This window comes from Patella vulgata, chromosome 6 (assembly GCF_932274485.2).
Source record: "Patella vulgata chromosome 6, xgPatVulg1.2, whole genome shotgun sequence".
NCBI lineage: Eukaryota > Metazoa > Mollusca > Gastropoda > Patellidae > Patella > Patella vulgata.
In genome coordinates this window covers 74,856,561-74,882,046 of record NC_065884.2, presented here as the reverse complement: position 1 = coordinate 74,882,046, position 25,486 = coordinate 74,856,561, and the positions used below count along the sequence as shown (strand labels likewise).

Sequence of the window (25,486 nt, the reverse complement as noted above, 5' to 3'; positions counted from 1 at the left end):
CTAGTTATGGCAACCGCTTGTTGACAGTTTCATTCATGATTTCGCTAGATATGGGATGGGCGAAGGGTAAATTCAAGCCAGAAATAATATGCAAAATATATACAGTCTGATGCCTGATTGACCCGAGCTGTAGCTCTCCAACAAGGGTGACACAAAGGTTATTTTGCTGAGTATGAAACGAGGCACGAAATGGCTAATTATTAATATTACCACCTTCTGGAGAATAAGACGACCAAAGTCGATTGATCATTGCAGGTCACCCTGACCTCCCGTAAGCCAAAATAACACGTTCCAAAGAAAGGGCTCACATGTCAAATCCTAACTCAATCACCAGGATACTACTATCCACCAACACGGATCGCAACGAACGCAAAAACGTTGCCCCATGAATATAGTCGCGGTTTACGACACACGGGATACACCGCTGACTGGCGAAACGAAATAGGATCTGGGTTTTAATCAGATTGATTTCCGTGTCTAATATTTAGGCGAATTACAGATGGTTAAACTTCTGGAAAATGCAAGCGGTTGCCATGCAAGATAAGCTCACATTTTGCAAGAGATGGACAGAGAATAAACTAAAAAGGCGACTTTTCGTACAACCAGGGGCCATGATCAAGTGTGTTACGGTCCGACATGCGACAATATTAAAAGAATTAAAGATCCTTGGCATATATATATGTATTTTAAGTTTCATCAAAATCGGATAATTGTGACCTCTAGCGGGTCCATAAGATAAAAACTCGATTTTCCGTACAGTCAGGGGTCATGACAATTCATTTCAGGACAAACATGTGGTTCAGTTTTGTCATTTCAATAATTCGCTTGCGCGTGTAGGGCTCTTTAGCAGTTGGTGAAAACCGGACGACCCGGAGAAACCAACGAGGTTGGACAAGCACATTCTGTACCAGATGGGAATAGAAAACACGCCATTTGACTTAATGACAGACCTTATGACCCAATGCGCACGTGTTGAGTTTGTGTGGAATATGCTAGAGACAATATGTAGCATATCTGACCTACGGTATATGTTTGACACTGGTTGAGCATTATGATTATAATGTTGAAACCCGCATTGAAACAACGTGATTTTTTGATATTTGCGAGGGGGCACAAAAACTCTAAACCATGACGCAAAGCTCGTCATTGCGTCCCTCAAACTTAGCCCCTGATGTCAAATCGGGTCAGTTGTGGTATGCCATATCAGGCCCAATCATTTTTCCAGATATGGGCCGTGTCTGTGCCCACGGTGTGTTGTCTGGGAATATCATGTCCTTGATTAGAGACAACTGTTTGTATCATGTGTTCAATGTGGTAATATTATGTCCTTGATTGAGACGATCATTAAACGAGGCCAAGTCAACATACACCTGATATGCAGATTAATTATTAAAAATCAAAACACTGCTGTCTTCTAATCGTGTTGTATTTTCCGTAAACTCGAGTTGACAATCTCGGGGAAAAAAATCTGGAAATATCGTTTTAACTGCTTTGCGAGATGTATTAGGATGTTCTCAACTTGTAAATTATTGGAGTTGCAAGTATATTCCGGGGGGTTTTAAGTGATTTTTTAAAAAAATTGTATGATTAATATCAAAACAAGATATGCTATAAGTAAATGCAATTGTCGAGGGCGAAGTTCAAGTGAATTCCGGTGTGTATAGGTCAATTCCGGTATTTAGTCTACCTCGTCTATACCGCATGTCTGGATAATCTCGACAGATGGAATTCGATATAAGAGTATGCCGTAGTGCCGCTGTCCGGCACAGTGTATGGCGTATGCCCGTCTTCATAAGCCCAGTTCCAAGCAGAACAGTAGGACGTTAAAACCCCATTTCATTTCTTTTCATTTCTTGAAACTAGTTGGGAAGCCCCCCGGTCCCTACCCCATGCCCCGGCTCCTTCAGCTATGTCTACGAGCATGATTTGCTACTATATTATCTTAGCCCGCTGCCACCGCTGCTTAATATTGAGCGACTTGTTTATTCGACTGAAGTATTCGACTGAACTTTTCGACTGGTTTATTCGACTGGATTATTCGACTGAACTAACTGACTGATTTTATCGACTGGACGAGGCCACATGAAAGTGTCAAATACCTCACCCCCACCCCATCTCCTTTCTTCGTTCATATCATATATATGGACTCTATTCTTTTCGAGGCGGACAAGGACAGCTGTCTAGTCTTTCGGATGGGACGAAAAACCGAGGTCCCGTGTATACATTGGCGTGGACGTAAAAGATCCCTTGACAGATGGAATTCGATATAAAAGTATGCCGTAGTGCCGCTGTCCGGGCAAAATTTCCCTCATCGCACAGTGTATGGCGTATGCCCGTCTTCATTAGCCCAGTTCCAAGCAGAACAGTATAGGACGTTAAAACCCCATTTCATTTCTTTTCATTTCTTGAAATTAGTTGGGAAGCCCCCCGGTCCCTACCCCATGCCCCGGCTCCTTCAGCTATGTCTACGAGCATGATTTGCTACTATATTATCTTAGCCCACTGCCACCGCTGCTTAATATTGAGCGACTTGTTTATTCGACTGAAGTATTCGACTGAACTTTTCGACTGAATTATTCGACTGGATTATTCGACTGAACTAACTGACTGATTTTATCGACTGGACGAGGCCACATGAAAATGTCAAATACCTCATCCCGACACGCCCCCCCCCCCGCCCCATCGCATCCCCTTTCCATGTTCATATCATATATATTGACTCTATTCTTTTCGAGGCGGACAAGGACAGCTGTCTAGTCGTTCGGATGGGACGAGCATGAACTAACTGACTGATGTTATCGACTGAACTAACTGACTGATTTTATCGACTGGACGAGGCCACATGATAATGTCAAATACCTCATCCCCATATGCCCCCCTAACCCAACATATCATATATAGGGACTCTATATTCTTTTGGAGGTGGACAAGGACAGATGTCTAGTCGTTCGGATGGGACGAAAAACCGAGGTCCCGTGTACACATTGGCGTGCACTTAAAAGATGGGGGCATATGGGGATGAGGGAAAAAGTAAAGCATGACTTTATAAAGCCGCGGTGGCAATAACACCTTAAAGTTTTAATTTGAACAATCAAATTTGAACATGAGGGGACGTAAAAAATAAACAAAAACAATGATAAAAGATATTGGAATTAGTGCGTTTTTTATTTAACTTATACTGATTACAAACGATTCCAAAATTTTAATCAGCCATCGACCGGCTTATTCGACTGACTATTTGATTTGGACTTAGGGTCGACTCACCTCGTCTATACCGCATGTCTGGATAATCTCGACCCAATGTTAACACAACTACGGAACCGTGGTCATAAACAAATAATAAAAGCCATATTCAGATCACGCTATATATATATAGCGTGATCTGTACATATATGGCTTTTATTATTTGTTTATGACCATTTTATATTTGTAAACTATAAGAATAATGATTAGGAATTGAATAATATTACGAGACAAATATAGTCAGTACAACCCCACCCAACTATGTCCCTTCGCGTCACAGTTTATTTTTCAGTTCCCCATCCAAGGGAAACAACTGTAAATGAAATGACTCTTGACCTATTTGCAATGCCTAAAATAAGAACGAAACTAAAGAAAATAAAGAGACCAAGATTATAAATTAACCATCATAGAGAAGTTGAAGTGTTGTGAAGATTGAATCATGGCGTCTCTAGATATGTATCTATACTGTGGACTGACGCTCGTATTAGCATACTTAATTTATAGATGTTCTACCTTAGTAACCGGCTACATGCAATGGTTGAAACTAAACAACAATTTTGTTCATTTACCGTTCCACTGGTTTTTAGGAACTTTACACTTGGTTGGTAATATAGTTTATTTGGTTATTGATTTTAAACGTTAGTAGTTTTATAGTTGTCTATCATTCATATTAAATGGAAATAAACAACGGTTAAAAACACACTATCAATGTTGTTGGTAGGGTGACCCATGTACTCTACAGAAATACAGTCCACCGCTGATAGTTCGAGAATATAAAAGAGAGGGATGAATAGGAGTATAAAATAATCAGAATAAAATTATAATACAAAAGATGACAGCACCAAACGAGACAGATATAATAACACATACCCCCCCCCCCCCCCAAAAAAAAAACCCCAAAAAACCCCCAAAATCCACATATAACTAACAATAGCAAAAGGCATAAATATGCAGAACAAGGAAAATACATTATTTTTATATATGGACATACATGTAGAGGGTACCAGTATTATTATTTGACAGTAAAATATTTAAAAATTTGTTTCTTGAAAGAATTTAAGTTAGTGGTCAGTTTTAAGTAAGACGGTAATGAATTCCATAGGTTTGAGCCTTTAAAACGGATGCTGTTTTTTACAATATTAAGCTTTGGACGCAGAGTGATTAGTTTGTTATTAATGTTGGTATAGGGAGTTTCATAGAAAGACAAAAGATTGAACAGATAAAATTTTGGAAATAAAGTTACATAAATTGTAGGCATGGCGGTTTTCTATTGTTAAAAGTTTCAAGGGAGTTATTGTTGGGTACAGTTCAGTGGTATGATTGACATAGCTACTTTGTATGATCGACTTAGCTACTTTAACAAAAGGATTTCCACTACTAACTAGAGATTTACGAACGGGCGGGGGGGGTCAATGGCTGAATGGTTAGCACGTGCACGCTGTATCATCAGGTCTGTCATTGAGTCAACTAGCGTAGTTTTGATTCCCCGGTTGTACGTGACACGGAGTAGGGTCGCCTGGCCAACTCGTAGGTTTTCTCCAGGTCCTCTGGTTTCATCCCACTGCTAAAGACCCCTACGTGCAAGCGAATTATTGAAATAAAATTGAACCATCTGTTAGTCCCGAAATGACCTAGTTTATTTTCAGCAATGTTTCCCATGTTTTGTTGGTCAAGGCATGTTTATATAAATCAAATATCAAGTGTGAAATCAATGAGATACTTACGTACATGTAAACAAAACCTCACATGTGTAAATGAAGAAACGTCCAGTCAACCCGTTGCCGGGAAGCAATGAGTATGAAAAGCTATCAAGGAAGAGAGACTCGACACAACTAACACATGATCACTACTAACACATGGTTCAATTTTGTTTCAATAATTTGCTTGTGCGTAGAGGTCTTTACCAGTGGAAGGAAACCGGAAGATCCGGAGAAAACCCACTCGGTTGGACAGGCCTTCGTCACGTACTAGCGGGGAATTGAAACCATGCGACTCAATGACAGACCTTATGATGCATTTCAGGGCTGTCGGTAATTTCTCACAGATGATTAGCAGCACTGCTAATCAAAAAGTCCAATTTTGCCAAATTTGATTAGCAAATTTAAAAATTGATTAGCAGTTTTTCAGTTTCAACATAAAACACCTAAATAACAAGATTATTTTAATTTTAATTGATAACAAATGATTAGATTTCATTCTTAAGATTTTTTTAGAATTTTAGCACTTCTACAGGTAGCTGTGAACATTTCCGAATGAGTGTAGACTTTTGGTTAGGCCTTATGTCTGGGCAGTGACTTCTTATTTCTTCGTTAGAAAACAATTTCGTCTGCTTTTTATCGTGTGTTATTATTTTTGTGGGGGGTTGGATGGCTGAATGGTTAGCGAGCGCGCGCTGTATCATAAAGTCTGTCATTGAGTCGACTGGCGTGGTTTTGAATCCCCGGTTGTACGTGACAAGGAGTAGGGTCGCCTGTCCAACCTCGTGGGTTTTCTCCGGGTCCTCCGGTTTCCTCCCACTGCTAAAGACCCCTACGCGCAAGCGAATTATTGAAATAAAATTAAACCATATGTTAGTCCCGAGATGACCTAGTTTGTGTCGAGTGGACGTTAAACACCATTTCTCTCTCTCTCTCTATTATTTTTGTTCAATCGTAAGCACGCGGTATTTTACGAATAATCTCGATTAACTAGACGCACGCGATATAAACAATAATAGTTTATGGGAATTCTTACTTTGATTTCTCATTTTACAATACGTTTACACATATTTATTTTTTATATTTTATTTACAATACGTGGGGGATACATTGAATTTAATTTTTTTCAAATTGAATACTGATATAATTACTCGAAATTGACATGTCTCGCAACGTGAGTGGTACTACTTGATTCCCTATTTCCGGTTTAATAGTCCCGATTCATAGAGTTATGTCCCTGTATTATATAGCATTGTTATATAGTATAATGAATTGAGTCTGGGTAGTTCGAGAAGAAAATGTCACACGGAGAATTCCGTTTTGTTTATAAAATTTATTTGAGATTTTATATACGTTGAAAGCGTTGAGAAATGTGGATTAATCTTTGTGTCAATATCCAAAATGACAGGCATGTTAATGATTCGCAGTTACTGCGAATCAAAAACGTTAGATTTTAATTTTTGATTAGCAACGGACAAAATATGTATCGCAAATTGCGCTGCGATACTGGTTGTCGGCAGCCCTGATGCATTTACCATTCAGCCACCCAACTCCACTTCAAGGACATACATGTACATGAAGAAGGATGCCATTTGTTTACATAAAAATAAAGGGAAGCATTTTTGTCATCACCTGATAATGATCAAATTTTTGTCCCCCCGCCTTTCCAGGAATGCAAGGGACTATTAAAATGGGTTCGTCTGTCCGTCCGTCTGTCTGTCCATCCCTCACACATTTTGGGACACAATAACTCTCTATCTAATTGAGCTACAATGTTCAGACTTGGTGTAGGTAGGCCTATTTGTTAAGACAATGCCTTGATGGAGTTCAAAGATGAGCACAATTTGATTGGTTGATGCTTTGGTAGGGTGACCCGTGCACTCTACAGAAAGTTGGTCTCGACACGGCTAAATGTGCACGCTTCAGTTGCGTGTCTCGAACTGATTTCTGACTACCCCGCACTCTCTTTGAGTCGATAAATAGCCATGGCACGTGCAATTCTCTACAAATATATCAACTATTACAGCCGTAAAAAATCTATTGTTGACGATTTTGAATAGCAGTAAAATTTAGCTTCTTGGTTTATTACAGCAGCTTTAGAAATTACGTTTATTTTATTTTTTAAATTGCCTTATCATTAACTGTACCGTTAAGAGTGGCATCTTTTGGTTTAGTACAAATAATATCTCTGAAACACTCGGGTTAGACAGGGACATGATACTAGCAGTAGTTTCATTTTACTTTTACAAGTTTCTTAAAACAATTGTTGAGTTGTCTAAAGTGCTAATTTCTAAATTCAATTTCTTGTTCTAGCTTTCTGTTATGTTTCGTAAAAAAGTAGTCTTGATTATCCCGACCTGTCAATCAGACGTAGAATGGTCGATAGATTGGTTAAGCGAGGCTAATTTCAAAACAAGGGCACGTAACCTACCTTTTACTCAAAAGTGTCTGGATGTTATGGACGACACTTGGAACCAGTTTTCAGTCTATTATTTATAGATGATTAATGGTCATAGCTTATTAAGTACAACATGATCGTTTATTTAGTGACTATAATTGTGTGAAACTGATTTGAGGCTTGGCATATATATAAATATTGTGGCGTAATTGTCGAGATATTTGGAGATATTTATTTATGGTGGGTCACCCTAGCTTTGGGACACGATAACTTTACTTCTAATGAAGTGAGAATGATGAAATTTGGTGTATAGTTTCATTACATCAATACCTTGACTAAGTTTGATAATACGCATTTTCTGCTCAGGGTAAGCAGAGCGATAAGCAATTTGATTGGCCAAGACTTTGGAACACAATAACTCTCCTTCTAATTGAGCTAGATCGTTCAGACTTGGTGTAAGGTTTTAATTAGGTCAATGCCCACATTTTCATGTTGATGTATAGTTTCATTACATCTATACCTTGACTAAGTTTGATAATATGCATTTTCTGCTCAAGGTAAGCGGAGCGATAAGCAATTTGATTGGCCAAGACTTTGGAATACAATAACTCTCCTTCTAATTGAGCTAGATCATTCAGACTTGGTGTAAGGTTTTAATTAGGTCAATGCCCACATTTTCATGTTGATGTATTATGCTGTCGCCCCTGTCTGCCTGTCCGGCCAGACGGACTCCTCCGTCCACAATTTGATTGTTGACGCTCTACAGTTCATAATTTTTATATGCCCACATTGAAATGTTTGGAGCAGAACAGTAGGACGTTAAACCCCATTTCATTTCGCTTAATCAATCATGTTTGCCATGACTGTCATATAATAAAGTATGATGCGTTAAATTTATTTTTAAATTTGACATTGCGATGACATTGCATTGTGGATTTCAGAAAATATTAATACGGCCGCGAGAAGCAAGGCATGTTTTTTTTATTCCAATTCATTCGGCTATACATATTTTAAGTTTTGATTGCTACATGTTCTTATGAAGATGACTGCTGACCGAAGCGTGTCACCAATAATTTACAATTAATTTCTTGTGTTACCTATTGCGTTTTAATCGTTAGTATTTATTCAGGTAGAAAAAAGCGCCACATGCATCTTTCGTACACCCAATGTACCGCCATTGCTAGGTCTTTGGGATTCTAAAGTTTAGGAACTGACACAATTTCTATGAATTTCCCAAATGATAGATTGATAAACATCACCGAATGATTTGTTCAGTTTAACTGTAAAGCCAATAGCCCTGTGTATTGCTAATATGTTATTTTCTATTCCGTATGATAAAGTTTACAATATCCATCATTATACTATCACTATTCGATAACTGCTATTGAAATCTATTCTTTTTGAAAAAACATCTATAAGAAACAGCCGTTCAGGTAACGGATGCGTACCATCATAATTTATCAAAAATTATAGTCATACTATATTCATGCGTTACAATATGATATTTCGACAAACATTTTCCTAGTAATGACAAATGGGGGTTGGATGGCTGAATGGTTAGCGTGCGCTCGCTATATCATAAAGTCTGTCATTGAGTCAACTGGCATGGTTTCGATTCCCCAGTTGTACGTGACAAGGAGTAGGGTCGCCTGTCCAACCTTCTGGGTTTTCTCCGGGTCCTCCGGTTTCCTCCCACAGCTAAAGTCCCCTACGCGCAAGTGCATTATTGAAAAAAAATTAAACCATATGTTAGTCCCGAAATGACCTAGTTTGTGTCGAGTGGACGTTAAACCCCATTTCTCTCTCTCCCCCTTATGTTGGCTAAGTTTTTCAAATAGCCAAGCATATGTAAAGTAGAGCCTTTGAATACCGATTTAAGGTAAGACACTTGGTTAAGTGAAAAATTAAGCCTTTTTACTTACCTTTAAGAAAACCTTGGAATACAGACCCAAATGTATAGCCTATCAACTTTATACTAAAAATCTTTAAGTATACATCATGCAACATAAACATTTAATTTATATATGTAGATTAAACATATTTGTTAAATTTAAAACAGGTATTTTATGGTTTTTAATAAAAATAAAAATTGAAGTACAAAGATACTAATAATAGAACCTTTGTAAAGTAAGATGTACACTGTCTCCCCAAACATATTTATTCACAATATTTGTTATGTTTCTCTCATTATATCTATAACGAATAAATTTACTGTTATATATTGATAATCTGATTAAAACACGTTTTACTTGTCTTCACAACACTACGATCTGGAAGAGTTGTTATATAACAGGCATTCTAGTTGATGTGAGGAATTAGTCAATGAAACTGTCTGTTACAACAAGTTCTTGATGTGCTCTGCACGGAACTGTGGGTAAACCCCTAGAAACGCCAACACTGATTGATTAATCATTATCGTTCAAATTTACCCCACTGGCGAGGCAAGATTTACCCCCCTGACGAGGCAAGATTTTGAACACCGACATTTAAGAAACAAAATGAAAACCACATATACCATGAATTATAGGTAAAAATGGGTATTAGCTTAGCAATCATTAATAAATGCCTGTTTCATGGCAGTGTAAAAGTATGTAATACCAAGGTTGTGGCAAACTAGATGTCACAATTTTTATCTAATTTTGATGAAACTTGAAATATATTTATATCCCGAAGTTCTAGGTCCCTGTAGATATTCACTCGTATCAGATCGTAATTTCCTGGATTTATGGCCCCTGATTGTACAAAAAATGGCTTCTGTTTTTGAGCTTGTTCTCTGTCCATCTCTTGCAACTGTGGGCATACCTTGCATGGCAACCGCTTGTTCATGCTTGTGAACACGACAAAGAGCAGGCATCAACATCCAATTGTTAGCCTGTGTGCGCTGTATCATAAGGTCTGTCATTGAGTCAACTGGCGTGGTTTCGATTCCCCGGTTGTACGTGACAAGGAGCTGGGTCGCCTGTCCAACCTCGTGGGTTTTCTCCGGGTTCTCCCGTTTCCTCCCACTACTAAAGACCCCCTACAGCCTACGCGCAAGCAAATTTTTGAAATTGAACTGTATGTTAGTTCGGAAATGACCTGGTCTGTGTCGAGTGGACGTTAAACCCCATGTCTCTCTCACTCCAATTTATCTATTGAGTAAGCTGTTGTTGAGCGTATTTCCATGCTTTGCGTAACTATCTTTATTTGCAGATTAAAAACTTCAAGGATGTGTTTGTTATACACGAGTCAATGGTTAAAGCAGGTCATAAGGTCATATTATACTGGTTCGGTCCATATAGACCTGTTTTAGCCACAGTTCATCCAGAAACAGTCAAAGTCATCTTGAAATCTACAGCCCCTAAATCCAAGGGACTTTTAGGATACACTTTAATGGTGCCCTGGCTAGGTAGGTATAAACATTTATTTTGTCTCTCTTTGTACAGGAACAGATAAATGATGGACACACAGGATTTTCTGCCGTGGTTCCCCCTGGTCAATGGTGCAGGAACGAAGGACTGGCAAGTGACCCTGCATAGTCGCTTGGATGGAACGAAAACCAAGGTCCCATGGACATATTGGCATGCATGTAAAAGAACCCTTGGCAGTTAGATTTTGTTATAAATATTATAAATTTCCCTCATAGCACACTATATGGCGAATCCCATCTTCATTAGGCCAGTCGGAGTAAGACATTAAACCCCATTACATTTCATTTTTGTTATAACGACATGCTATATATATATAGACCAGTGATTTTTGTTATAACGACATGCTATATATGTACAGACCAGTGATTTTTGTTATAACGACATGCTATATATGTACAGACCAGTGATTTTTGTTATAACGACATGCTATATATATACAGACCAGTGATTTTTGTTATAACGACATGCTATATATGTACAGACCAGTGATTGTTTCCATATTTTATTGTGTTTTCCATATTGTATTTTGTTATTGCATTTTCCATAGTGTGTTTTCCAAATTGTATTATGTTATTGTGTTTTCAGTATATTGTGTTGTGTTATTGTGTTTTCCATATTGTATTATGTTATTGTGCCCAATCACTACTCATGAGTTATATTGATCATGCTGTTTACTGTCATTGATTTGTTGTAGCACTAAGAAATTTGTGTAAATAAATAAAGAAATTTGTGTAAATAAATAAAGAAATTTGTGTAAATAAATAAAGAAATTTGTGTAAATAAATAAAGAAATTTGTGTAAATATTGGAAATTATATAAAACATGGAATTTGTGTAAACTATGGAATTTGTTAAAAATAGCTAATGTGCTGTAGGGAATATGAATACAGTAGGGAATTTGTGTGCAATAGCAAATTTGTGTGCAGTGGAGAATTTGTGTGCAATAAGATATGACAGGTTGGTCTCGCTATAGGATAGGACAAGCTGGTCTCGCTATAGGATAGGACAGGTTGGTCTCACTAGGATAGGACAGGTTGGTCTCACTAGGATAGGACGGGTTGGTCTCACTATAGGATAGGACAGGTTGCTCTCGCTATAGGATATGACAGGCTGGTCTCACTAGGATAGGACAGGTTGGTCTCACTAGGATAGGACAGGTTGGTCTCACTAGGATAGGACGGGTTGGTCTCGGAAAAGGATAGGACAGGTTGGTCTCACTAGGATAGGACAGGTTGGTCTGACTCTAGGATAGGACAAGTTGGTCTCACTAGGATAGGACAAGTTGGTATTAGTGTCGGATAGGACAGGTTGGTCTCACTATAGGGTGGAATTTGTGGGTAGAATTAATTGCATATTATACTTGCGGGTGTTGTCATGATCATCTGTTTACCCCAGAAAAAGATGTATATGTTTAGGGAAGGTGGAGGGGGAGGGGGGTCACAAGGGACAGAGGTCTGAGAAATGTTAACCAATGATCAAATTACCATTCTATTTAGGTAATTAAACCTTGCACAATCCACAAAGTCCCCCAACCATAACACCTATATTGTCAACATTGAGAAAGGACTATGCCCACTTGCTCCAGGTGGTAAAGTTGATCATCTAAGGCATCAAATAATCAAGATACTAACAAGGTGAAACACTAAACACAAGATGAGTAATGTTTCCCATCAAGAAAGGAAAGTCCTCAATGATCATAAAGATGACAAAACAGCTGATAATAGAAAAGTAACAGTGATCATGAACACTGAAGAATACCTCACCACTGTGAACGATCTATTCTTAGATCCGCTAACATATAGAAGGATCCTCAAAGATTTGATTGAAACAATTTAAATATTATTATTATTATTTTAACAGGTGATGGGTTATTGACAAGTGATGGTAAAAAATGGGAGAGAAATCGAAAACTTTTAACAGCTGCTTTTCATTTTGAAATATTACAGCCTTATGTTGGTGTTTATAACAGTGTAACAGATATATTAATGGTAGGCCTAGTCTACTCTTATTACAGATATATTAATGGTAGGCCTCAGTAGCTTGGCGGTCTTGGCTTCACTCCCAGTTTTGGCTGAGAAATTTTCTCAGGTTTTTCTGGGGTGATTCTCCCTTGTCAGTTGTGCAGGACGGGGAGAGAGAGAGAAATGGGGTTTAATGTCCACTCGACACAAATAGGTCATTTTGGGACTAACATATGGTTAATTTTATTTCATTAATTTGCTTGCGCGTAGGGGTCTTTTAGCAGTAGGAGGAAACCGGAGGACCCGGAGAAAACCCACGAGGTTGGACAGGCAACCCTACTCCTTGTCACATACAACCGGGGATTCGAAACCACGCCAGTTGACTTAATGACAGGTCGTATGATACAACACGCACGTGCTAACCATTCGGCCATCCAACCCCCCCCTGTGTAGGACGAAGAAGCTGGCAACAGCTGTCTAGTTGACAGTTGGAATGTGATGTAAGATTAGGCCGTAGCACACTGCATGACGTATGCTGATATTAATTAGCCCAGTTGGTGTAGAAAAGTAGGAAGTTTGACCCAGTTTTCAGCATTAACTGGGTTAAAGAAAGGCATACTACACTATACATACAGTTTCATACCAGAGCATGCCAATGTGTACACAGGACTTTTGTGAGTCATTGCCTTGCACACAGGACCTTTGCGAGCCATTGTCTTGCACACAGGACCTTTGCGAGCCATTGCCTTGCACACAGGACCTTTGCGAGCCATTGTCTTGCACACAGGACCTTTGCGAGCCATTGTCTTGCACACAGAACCTTTGCGAGCCATTGCCTTGCACCCCACTGTTGACAATTTATGTCTTAATTTGCACAACCAATCAATTTCTGAAACTACAAATTATATTACTTTCTTTTGGTAGAAAAAGTTAGAGAAAACAAATGGTGAATTTATTGAAGTGTTTGAACCGGTTAGTTTGGCCACATTAGATAGCATGTTACAGTGTGCATTCTCGTATCAAGGAAATATACAACAGCTCGGGTACGATCAAATATATTTTATCTTTATCAATTTTTTAAATTTTTATAGACCCACATTTCACAATTACCTTGTGAATGCAATAGAGGCTACAGTTAGTCTGTGAATGCGATAGAGGCTACAGTGAAAAGTTTTGTGGTCAGGAAACAAGAAATCCTATCGATATTCAGTCTTCTGCAATTTTCCATTCCAGAGTTATTTTTTCTTTAACGAAACCTTGCTAGGAAACATTTGGGTCATAACAGGACGAATCCTATGGATAATCAGCATGGTCGTCCATTCGAGAGTTCTCCCCCCCCCCCCCTCCTTCCATTGCTGAACATTGGTTGTTACAGTTTTCAATGGAATTGATTAAAATGTGGTGTGAAGAATTGAGGTCATCAGAGGACGAACTAATTTCCCTACAATAGTAGCTACAGTTTTTAACAAATGTTGAACACAGTAGACATCCTATTGTTTAAAGTGGATCCTTATCTTATAAGGTCATCATCAAGTTTTCCCTTCTGGATAAGTTGGTGTCTATGATTATTGTTTTACTAGCTGCTGTGTGGATGTTTTTTCTACACTTTATAAAGATCTAACAGCTTATGTGGATGTATCTTCTACACTCTATAAAGATCTATCAGCTAATTTGATGTCTGCTATTTTATGCACAAAACATATTTATTTTAGTTTGTATTTTATTTGTGTTTATATATTTGACAGAGTACATCATCCCTATGTTGTTTGTGTTCAGAGAATGGGTTGTCTGATTTTAAGAAGGAGTGTGTAAGTATATACTTTTCACACTGGTGTTGAACACTTATATTGTCCTTTTGTGGGGTGGGATGGCCGAATTTTTAGCATGTGCGCGCTGTATAATAAGGCAGCTGGCGTGATTTCGAATCCCCGGTTGTACGTGACAAAGAGAAGGGTCGCCTGTCCAACCTCGTAGGTTTTCTCTGGGTCCTCTGGTTTCCTACCACTGCTAAAGACCTGGTTTGTGTCGAGTGGACGTTAAACCCCATTTCTCTCTCTCTATAGATATATATTTTCCTTTAACAGTTCAACACTTATATTGTCCTTATTGTCCTTTAACATGTCAACACTTATATTGTCCTTTAACAGTTCAACACTTATTTTGTCCTTTAACAGTTCAACACTTATATTGTCCTTTAACAGTTCAACACTTATTTTGTCCTTTAACAGTTCAACACTTATATTGTCCTTTAACAGTTTGAATTCGACGGAGAGAAGAGACAAAACAAATAAACTCTTTTAGATGACTTGTTTGAACGCTTGACCATAAAAATATAGTTTACCATGTATTTATTTAGATACAACAGAATCCTTCTTCAGAGTTAACAATTGTTTAAATTTCCCCCTATTCAGTACTATAAATACTATTGGTAACCAATATTCTTCATTCTATTTGTTGAAAGTCCTGTGTTCTTGACAATAATAGCTACTGATAGTATTGATTATCAAGACCACATATCTTTCAATGAATTCTGGGAGCTGCTGTGACATCTCATGTTTGATCCATAGAAAGTTTATCAGGATTTTACGACCTGGTGGTGAAGGACAGAGAACTTCACAATAGACAATGTAAAGGTCTTGTATACACTTTGTACGTTAAAGATCCTTTGGTAGTTGAAACTCAATATAAGAGTAGGACATAGCTCCACTGTCCAGTACACTGTATGACGTATGCCCATCTTCATTAGCCTAGTAGGAGTAGGATGTTAAACCCCATTTCATTTCATTCCAACAGTTTAATTCTTTATCATTTGTTATTATCAATTTTTAATGGTCCAAGTAACTGACATTAGAATTTGTTAAAGTTTACTGATCAACAAAGATTATTTTTATTTTTCAGGAGTTTAGTGAATTTGATTACACCAATCTATAAACTAACTAAAGAAGGTAAAGAGTTCTATAAAATGTGTGATTATGTTCATCAGTTTTCACAAGAAATTATCAACAAGAGAAAACTTCAACTGGTTTGTATTTTATTTATATTATAATAAGATAGCTTGATTTTGGTTTTATTTGTCCTCCTCGCTTTATCAAGGAGGTCTTCTGGCTGTATTCAGGAGGTCTTCTGGCTGTATTCAGGAAGTGTTTAACTTCTTGCTGTAATCAGGGGGTCTTTATCTGGCTGTATTATTAAGCTTAATAATTAATTAATACACATTAATTTGACACATATCATGTGATTGCATACAGACCTATTTTTCTGTATTCACCTCTTGAAAATCTGTTAGAATTTACAATATTTTTATTCCTAATTTCAGCAAAAAGTATCAGAAGAAGAATTAAAGGAGAGACGTAATCTAGATTTCCTGGATATCTTATTGACAGCTAAAGATGAAAATGGTGAAGGTTTGTCTGATATAGAAATAAGAGATGAAGTTGATACTTTCTTATTTGAAGGTTAGTTACAGAGTTTTACAACTGAAGGTTAGAGAGTTTAAAGTAGAGGTCGTTATAGGGTTAAAGCAGAACAGAAGACAGCTATTTGTAACTCTATGATATCTTTTTCTACAAAATCTCCATTCTATAAGTGTCTGGAAGACAGAGAGAGAAATATACCTGGTCATTTTGGGGCAATAATTGGAAACCCAGAGAAAACACATGAGGTTGAAACCAACAAGGGTTGGTGAGGGTTTCTACTGGTAGCTTAGTGGGTAAGGTGCTGGCTCGCTAGCCTGGAGGTCAGGTGTTCCATCCCTGCATTGGCCGAGAAACTTCATTCCGATTTTCCGACGTGGTTTACCCTTGTCAGTGTTGCAGGAAAGGATCGCCTAACAAGGACAGCTGTCTAGTCATTCAGATGTGACGAAAAACCGAGGTGCAGTGTATACATTGGCATGGACAATGTATGGTGTATGCCCGTTTGGATTAGCCCAGTCAGAGAAGGATGTACTCTGTATTATGATTCCGATGTTACAACACTTGTCATATTTCTAGGTCATGATACGACAGCATCAGCTATTAGTTGGTGTTTTTATGCATTGGCCCGGTACCCAAAAATACAGGAGAAAGTTTATGCTGATGTTTCTAGAGTTTTAGATGTTTCTGCTGATCTTCAATGGTAAGTTACTTAAATTACCTCCCTTTAGTAATCTTTTAATGAAATTTACAATATTCTTTTTAACATTCTACCTGTCTGTTTCAACATTCTACCTGTCCGTTTAAATATTTTACCTGTCTGTTCTAACATTCTATCCACCTGTTTTAAAATATTCAGTATTATTGGTATTGTATGTTGTTAATCTATCTATGATATGTATTAATGTATATTCTACAGGAAAGATCTGGCAGAGTTCACGTTTTTACCACTGTTTATTAAAGAAACGTTGAGATATTTTTCACCTGTACCGACCATCAGTCGACAGGTCAAGGATCCAATCGTAATCGACAATGTCAGGATACCAAAAGACACGATCATCGATATACACATGGTTCATATTCATCATAATCCTAATATATGGACAGATCCCCAGGTAAGATATTCACCATGGCCCTAATATACTATTCAAAAAAAGTAGGGGATATTTGATTTTGGGGGCATAATACTAAAATATGCAAATGACTACGAAAAAAGTCACTATAGAACCTAACAGAAGAAACATTTCCAGTTACATGTGACGCCCAAACGCACCAATAGCTACCGCATGGAATGCAGGTGATGCTTGGGATCATCATGGGGGTCCAACCCAAGATTTGCACGACTCTGACTTTGAATGTTACAGTCATTGTGGCATTGAATTCCAGGGTGGAAAGATCAGTTTAATTGTTTTAGTGACCAGAAAACAAATTTTGATATGCGTCGGCTTACCCAAAATGAAGGGTTACGTGCCCTTGGCATGCTACAGATCGGCACAACACAGGCGGTTGTGGCGCGGACGATGAATGTTTCTCAGTCTGTCATAAGCAGGCTATGGTCCAGATACCGTGATACACAATCTGTACAGGACAGACCACGCTCAGGTCGACCAAGGGCGACAACTCAAGCCCAGGATCGATTTATCCGTACCTTGGCCTTGAGAAATCGTGTCATCACAGCAAATCAGATCAGCGCTCGTCTTCAAACAGACACTGGTGTGAGAGTGAGTGGCCAGACGATTCGGAATCGACTGCATAGGGGTCACCTTCGCGCCCGACGTCCTCGCGTGATCCCTTGTTTGAGAGATCATCACATTCAGGCAAGACGTCGTTGGTGTAGGGATCGTCAACACTGGGATAATCGACGCTGGAGCAATGTGATGTTTTCAGATGAGTCAAGGTTCACTGTTGATTTTTTGGACAGACGTAGGAGGGTGTGGCGTCGTCGAAACGAGCGCTTCCAAGACGTTAACGTCATCAGACATGATCGATTTGGGGGTGGTTCTGTTATGGTGTGGGGAGGCATCACTGTTGCTGGAAGAAAGGCTTTACATGTTGTTGCAGGGCGTGTTACAGGCCAGTACTACCGGGACAACATCTTGGCAGTCCATGTTGTGCCGTTCCCACGACGTCATGGCCGCCGTTTCATCTTCCAGGATGACAACGCAAGATGTCACAGGGCCAGGATCGTTACAGGTTACCTCCAACAACAGAACATCACCACATTACCTTGGCCAGCACTGAGTCCCGACCTCTCCCCCATCAAGCATGTCTGGGACATGCTTGGACAGAGGTTACGTCAACGTCAACAACGTCCTGCCAATGTCCAAGAACTTGCTGCTGCGTTGCAACAGGAATGGGACAATCTGGACCAAAATGACCTTAGACGTCTCATTAGGAGTATGCCACGTCGGATCAATGCTTGTTTGGCAAACAGAGGAGGATTTACCCGTTACTGACTTGGTTGTGATGCTGTGGTAACTTTGCTGTTTGACCCCGGGTATCATTTTACCCTTATAATGGTCAGTCTGTGCCTTACTTAGTCTAACGATCATTTGGAATAAATCGATGAATGTGAACTTCATTTCATTTTGTCATTTGTTTCTTCGTCAGTTTCATTAGGTGACTTTAATAACACTTAAAAATCAAATATCCCCTACTTTTTTTGAATAGTATATATGGTCTGATCCCCAGGTAAGAATATATGGTCTGATCCCCAGGTAAGGATATTCACCATAGCCCTAATATATGGTTGTGTGGATAGGATGAAGAAACAATGTCTTATGTAAACTATGGCATTTGTATGGAATGAAAAACCTAGGTGCCATTTACACTATGGCATTTGCATGGAATGAAAAACCCAGGTGCCATTTACACTATGGCATTTATATGGATTGAAAAACCCAGGTGCCATTTACACTATGGCGTTTATATGGGATGAAAAACCCAGGTGCCATTTACACTATGGCATTTATATGGATTGAAAAACCTAGGTGCCATTTACACTATGGATTGCACATTACGAGTAGGCCACATTGCCTTTCCTTCTCACTTCATGGTGTATACATGTCTTCATAACACCTGTTGGAAGACCTTGGTTTTCCGTGCAATCCGAAGAACAACTTGAAAATTCCAGATGTTTTTCTCTTCAGTTACTTGTAACTGAAAGGAGCTAACTCGCTAATATTTGGGACCTAGAAATTGGCACAAATGGGTCACAATGCATATAATAATGTAATATGAATGTATAAACTGATTTACATTCAATCGTATCCATTTTTACTCTGATTTCAAATCTGTTATGTTCGGCGAAATACGCCATATCTCTCAATCGAATGGCAACCTCTAGCATCTGACTATTCCAGTCTATAACTATAGTATTTATTGCGCATGCTCTCCAGATAATAATATGGCGTCACCGTTTGACATGACTTGTGGAATATGTCTAGCCTCGTTCTTCGAGTCCCTTGTTACAAATGGAGCTGAAACGCAATATTATACTTGATTCCTGTATCGATGGTGAAATGTTTATTTTGTCTTAAATATTGGATATCAGAAGCCCATCTTTTCCCGGTAAGATCACAACATCAATGCTGATTTAAATTGACAAATAATTCGTGTTTTCAATGTCGAAGACTTTAGATGATATTGAGTTAGATACTTAGCTACTTTAAAAAAAAGAGGAAATGAGCCAAACTAGGAAAATTGTATCAAAATAATTTTTGAACTGTTATAGCAAGAATGGCCAACTGTATTTTTAAGAGAGAAAAGCCTGAATATAAATCTGATTATAAAGATTTTACCCAAGATTTACTGTATATATGACATTAGGTTTATTTATATAGTCTATAGGCCTACAGGATTCTGACTTTTCAATCCAGGGATTCAAAATTACACAAATAACATCAGTGGTTCTTAGGGTTAGGTTTAAGAATTTGGGGGAGAGGTTAAGTCTCCACATAAGCACTGACCTAGGATGATGAAAAATTAGTTCGTGATATTTCCTAGTTCTATTAAAAATACATACAATACATTAGATTTATATACAAAGGCGATTTCACTGTTTATTGGTGTTGGTGGCGCTGATGGTCTTCCTTGGGTGGTGCTTCTGGTATTCTGGTATTATTGTTTCTGAAGAAAAAAGAAAATAAATTTGAGGCTCTCGGGAGAGAGCCACATTAGTGTGTTCCTTACTACGGATTGGATTTTCTAAAAAATTGTGTTTGTTCCACATCACCGGGTTAGGGCTAGGGATTCTTATATCTAATTGATTTTATTTACTAACGGTTAGGGATAGGATTTGATATATGGTTTGTTTTGGGTCAGGGTGGAGACTGGTCTTATTTAATCTAATTTACTGTGCACTAGAATGTCGTTCAGATTTTTATTTTTAGAATATGCAATTATAAGTTTCTGTGTGAATATTTTCGGGTGATTTTCTTGGAGATCAGTATAGTGTTTTCTGATGATTTTGGATGCACTTGCTGCTGTTGCGCTAAATGGAACTACAAAAGGAGCTATTGCTCTAGCCGTATGAATATTCAAACCTAGGGGGGCTGTTGTTTTCAATTTGTCAATCCAGAATTTTTCTCTAGTTAGCCTAAACGTTTTAATTTCTTCTGAAGTTTCAAAGTCGCTCTTGGTCTTTTCTATTGGCGTGACAATGAGATCAGAAATGTCATGATTCGGTTGGTTGAAATGAATTGAAACAGGTTTGTCTTTTTTGGTGACTATGTCTGATCGGTGACCGTTAATTCTTTCCCTAAGTGCATTTTGAGTCTCCCCTACGCATTGCTTGTCACATTTTCTGCATGAAATTAGATAAATTATGTTTGAACTACTGCATGAAAGTTGGTCTAATATTGGGAATTTTGTGCCAGATGTTTTGTTATGGAAATGGTCGGATATGTTTAAGATTTTGCATGTTTGACATCTTGGATGGCCACAAATTTTGGTTTTAACTGCTGATTGTATATTATTTGTTTCTTTGGCGGCAAGCTCAGCGAGAGTGTTGTTTTTTATACGTCGTAGATAGCGTTTGGAGTATCCCCTTTCCCTTAGTTTGCTAAATACCAATGTACATTGACTTGTTATCCTGCTCCCAGAGTTGACTGAGAAAGATTCCTGTTTATATATCACATGTTTATATATCACATGTTTATATTATATTGATTAGGAATTTAAACCAGAAAGATTTACCACAGAGGCCATTGATAGTCGAGATCCATATGCATTTGTTCCATTTTCTGCTGGACCAAGGTAAGTGTAAAAAACCCAATAAAGATTGGGAGGACTTACTGTTAAATTTGTGAGCCAGTAGCATAACACATGTATTTACAGATCAAGGATTGACCCAGAACAGTCAGATTTCATCGGCTACTTTATTTTCGGTGTGCATTAATCGGAAAGGATACATATTGAGCATGGTTATAACGTGAAAGGATACATATCGCGATTGTTACATTATAACGTGGATGTATAACCTGTTTTCTGTAAAAACCTCTCCCACCACTCCTTGCATTCTACATGTAATCAGGGAAATAAAACTCTCCCACCCCTCATTGCATGTTACATGTTAGTAATCAGAGAAATAACCAATAATTCGCTTGCATGTAGGGTCTTTAGCAGTGGAAGGAACCTGGAGATTGGATAAGCAACCAGACTTTAGCAGTGGAAGGAACCTGGAGATTGGATAAGCAACCAGACTTTAGCAGTGGAAGGAACCTGGAGATTGGATAGGCAACCAGACTTTAGCAGTGGAAGGAACCTGGAGATTGGATAGGCAACCAGACTTTAGCAGTGGAAGGAACCTGGAGATTGGATAGGCAACCAGACTTTTTGTCAGTTACAAGCGGCAGACCTGATGATCGAAAATGTCATCCAGATGGAATGGAAAACAAATTTCATCTATAGGTTATAAAAAAACCTTTAGTCTGCTAGAATTTGAAGGATTGTTCAATATTTCCCCCATAACACACTATATGGTGTATGACTGTCTATATTAGGCCAGTTCGTGCAGGTAGACATTTGATATCTGTTATTAATAACTTGTTTTATTTGCTACAGAAATTGTATTGGTCAGAATTTTGCCATGAATGAGATTAAGACTGTGATTAGTCGAGTCATACACAGGTGAGTACAGATTATTTCACAATTTATAAAATGAATTTGCTGGTCACATGACCCAAAGTTGGGCATACAGATCAAAAACATAGCTAGCTTAATTGGTTATACCAAATATATAAATTAATAGGTTGAGTCGATGTAAACGTCACTGAGAAAATCGTACACACATGGGTAGATGATTTCAATGAAACATTGTGTATATATGAAATGTTGAAGATTTGTTGTGGTTCATTGACGATCATTTGTTGGACAGAGTAAGCTGTTCTATTCTACAAGTTTATTGAACAGAGAAATAACAATAATGTTGCTTTAATAAGACACTGTTACCGACAACATTCGCTTACATTTTGCAAGAGATGGACAGAGAAATGAGAAAATCAGTAGAGCTCATCCTTTCATTGTCCTTATGCTTCACATGAACTTTGAAACAAATCTGTTACATTTGTTTTGTGTTGTTGTAGATTTTGTGTAGAATATGATGTTTTTGTTTTGTTTTTAGATTCCGTGTAGAATACGATGAGACGAGAATACCTGAAACGATACCTGAATTAGTAACACGAGCTAAAGATGGGTTATTTTTACGATTTATACCCAGAATGCTTGAAGAATAAATACAGGAAGTAGAAGCTATAGCCAGCATATAAACCAGTTCTTATTCTCCAACTTACACTATTTTGCCTACACCGGGGTGGGTTTTTTTTTTGTTTTTTTTTGTTTTTTTAGGACTTCGAATTTTGTCTAATGGTTTGGATTGTTCGTACTTGGTTTTATTTTTTATTTATAGCCAAGTATATAATATACCTCATGTAGCCAGGTATATACCCCATGTAGCCAGGTATATATCTCATGTAGCCAGGTATATATATACCTTAGGCAGCCAGGTACCCCATGTAGCCAGGTATATACCTCATGTTAAATAAAGACTACAATGAATAGACTGAATTTTGCATTTAAACTCTTTGTAATAAATATTTATCGGTTATAATAAATGTTTATCGGTTATAATAAATATTTATCGGTTATAATAAATGTTTATCGGTTGTAATAAAATGCTATGATTGTTATCATTAGAAAGATAATTGAGCACTGAATTGGTTGATTTTAATAATTTTTTATTTTTCAAATATTAGATGTGCAGCACCAACATTGTTAATTGTGTTTAGCAACAATTGCTGGATTGTGCTATTTGTAATAATTCAAGTGGGTGGGGGTATGTTCACCTCGATTTTATTATTATTTACAAACAGAAACATTTTCTTGAAGTGGTAAAACATAAACCATTTAGAAATATAAGCAATGGATGGCTAGAAAGGCCTTTGAACCTTTGTCTGCCATCCAACCTTGTGGGTTTTCTCCGGGTCCGCCGGTTTCCTCCCACTGCTAAAGACCCCTACGCGCAAGCGAATTATGTAAATAAAATTAAACCATATGTTAGTCCCGAAATGACCTAGTTTGGTCAAGTGGACGTTAAACCCCATTTCTCTCTCCCTCTCTTTGTCTGCCATGTTATATATTGTAATGTAATATTATAGTTTAGTCTTGTATTGTTATATTATAGTTAGTCTTGTATTAATATTATATCAATATACTAACATATATTATATATACCATAATAATTTTCATTACCATAATAATGTGATAACCAACATATTGTGATAATAATTTTCATTTCTGCAAATATCTCATTTACATCTATAATTGCTAAAATCACCTGAATTTGATCAAACCTCTGTTGATGAGAGCAGGAATTATTTACCAGATTGTTGTTTTATAAAACTTTCAGAACGATCACCTATAAATAAATACATCCTTGTTATTACTTCACATCATATTTCCAACTATTTGTCAAATTGTCGTAACTCGGTACACAAAAATATGACGGTGGATTTCTTTAAATGGACTGTATGAGATTTTTTCCTGGTTGATACATCGAACCGTAAATGATCAATCTTGTATCTTTAAATGGACTGTATGAGATGTTTTTCCTGGTTGATACATCGAACCGTCAATGATGAATCTTGTATCCTGGTTGATACATCGAACCGTCAATGATCAATCTTGTATCCTGGTTGATACAACGAACCGTCAATGATCAATCTTGTATCTATAAATGGACTGTATGATCAATCTTGTATCCTGGTTGATACATCGAACCGTCAATGATCAATCTTGTATCTTTAAATGGACTGTATGAGATTTTATCTTGTATCTTTTATAGAAAAACAGTTACAAAGTTTTTAATCTCTCCTGTAATCAACTCTCTAGACCATCTCTCCTGTAAAGTTAGGAAAAAAACGAGATACGACCTTTTGCAACTTCACCGACGATAGGCAATACGATCTATGCTCTTTGAGGGGTGGGATCTATGCTCATTGTGGGGTGGGATTATGGATGACACCCTAGATTTGGAACCGCAACCACCCTATTCACCGCTTCTAGATCCGCTACTGGCCTTACCTTAACATCCTATCAATGTATAACAGTAAATGTGATACAAACTATAACATTGTATAGCCCAGCTTATTTTAGCAAAAGTTGCTCAGTTAATGAAAAAACACCCTCATGTGTCTTAGAAGTCATACAGATGGCATGACCCTTAATTCTATGAAGATCAAATTGGTAAATAATTTCTTGCGCATCTTTATTCGTGTCTTACTTCACTCATCTTTCAGGCCTAGGTTTTTGGGGTAGGGACTCCAGAACATGAACCTACCAAATATGCCTTTAAGTGATGAAGAAGTGCAGAGTAAATTTGGGTTCTCGTCAACATGTTTTGGGGTAGCGGATTCGCGAAAATAGTATAAGGAACCATACCACCGGGCATATCTTCAAAGGAAATAATGGGCCCAAAAACATTAATTTTGAGACTAAAATTGCTATTTTATGATAAAACAATGCAGAGTTATGCCCCTTTATAAATTTGGATTCTGGGCAGCATGTTTCTCGGGTAATGAAATCCCCGAAAATAGTCCAAAAGAGCACTGTCCACCTACCAAAACCATGCCAAATAAAAGTTTGACCCCGACAATCTAATGTATGGCGTCTGTTTCATGTGTTTCTCTTAATAATTAACGACCTTTTGTTTGTCTGAAGTTGTACCTTTTTAAGGAAAATGGTTCAAATCCCGAACTTTACCCTCAAAATTTGGGACTTTACGGTACTCCAATTTTGCTAAACTTTTAGGATGTCAAAAACCATCCAAAACACTTTTCTTGCAATTTTTGGGGGGTTAACCCCCTTTT

At 37.8% G+C, this 25,486-nt stretch overlaps 1 protein-coding gene across 3 annotated transcripts; it reads left to right on the top strand.

Annotated features, from left to right (window-relative positions):
* Positions 1–3,412: 3,412 nt before the first annotated feature.
* On the top strand, positions 3,413–25,272 carry LOC126824862 (ultra-long-chain fatty acid omega-hydroxylase). Of its 3 annotated transcripts, none has more exons than XM_050554269.2 (12): positions 3,413–3,848; positions 10,531–10,726; positions 12,608–12,735; positions 13,633–13,751; positions 14,454–14,516; positions 15,607–15,730; positions 16,025–16,163; positions 16,701–16,824; positions 17,041–17,236; positions 21,295–21,377; positions 22,185–22,250; positions 22,744–25,272. In XM_050554269.2, the coding sequence occupies exons 2-12, from the start codon at positions 10,570–10,572 to the stop codon at positions 22,853–22,855; spliced, it is 1,311 nt and encodes a 436-aa protein (XP_050410226.1). In that variant the 5' UTR covers positions 3,413–3,848; positions 10,531–10,569; the 3' UTR covers positions 22,856–25,272. The 3 variants fall into 3 exon arrangements, with proteins under 3 accessions (XP_050410226.1, XP_050410225.1, XP_050410227.1); XM_050554268.2 differs by having other exon boundaries at positions 3,415–3,844; XM_050554270.2 differs by lacking the exon at positions 3,413–3,848 and adding an exon at positions 9,591–9,865.
* Positions 25,273–25,486: the final 214 nt, after the last annotated feature.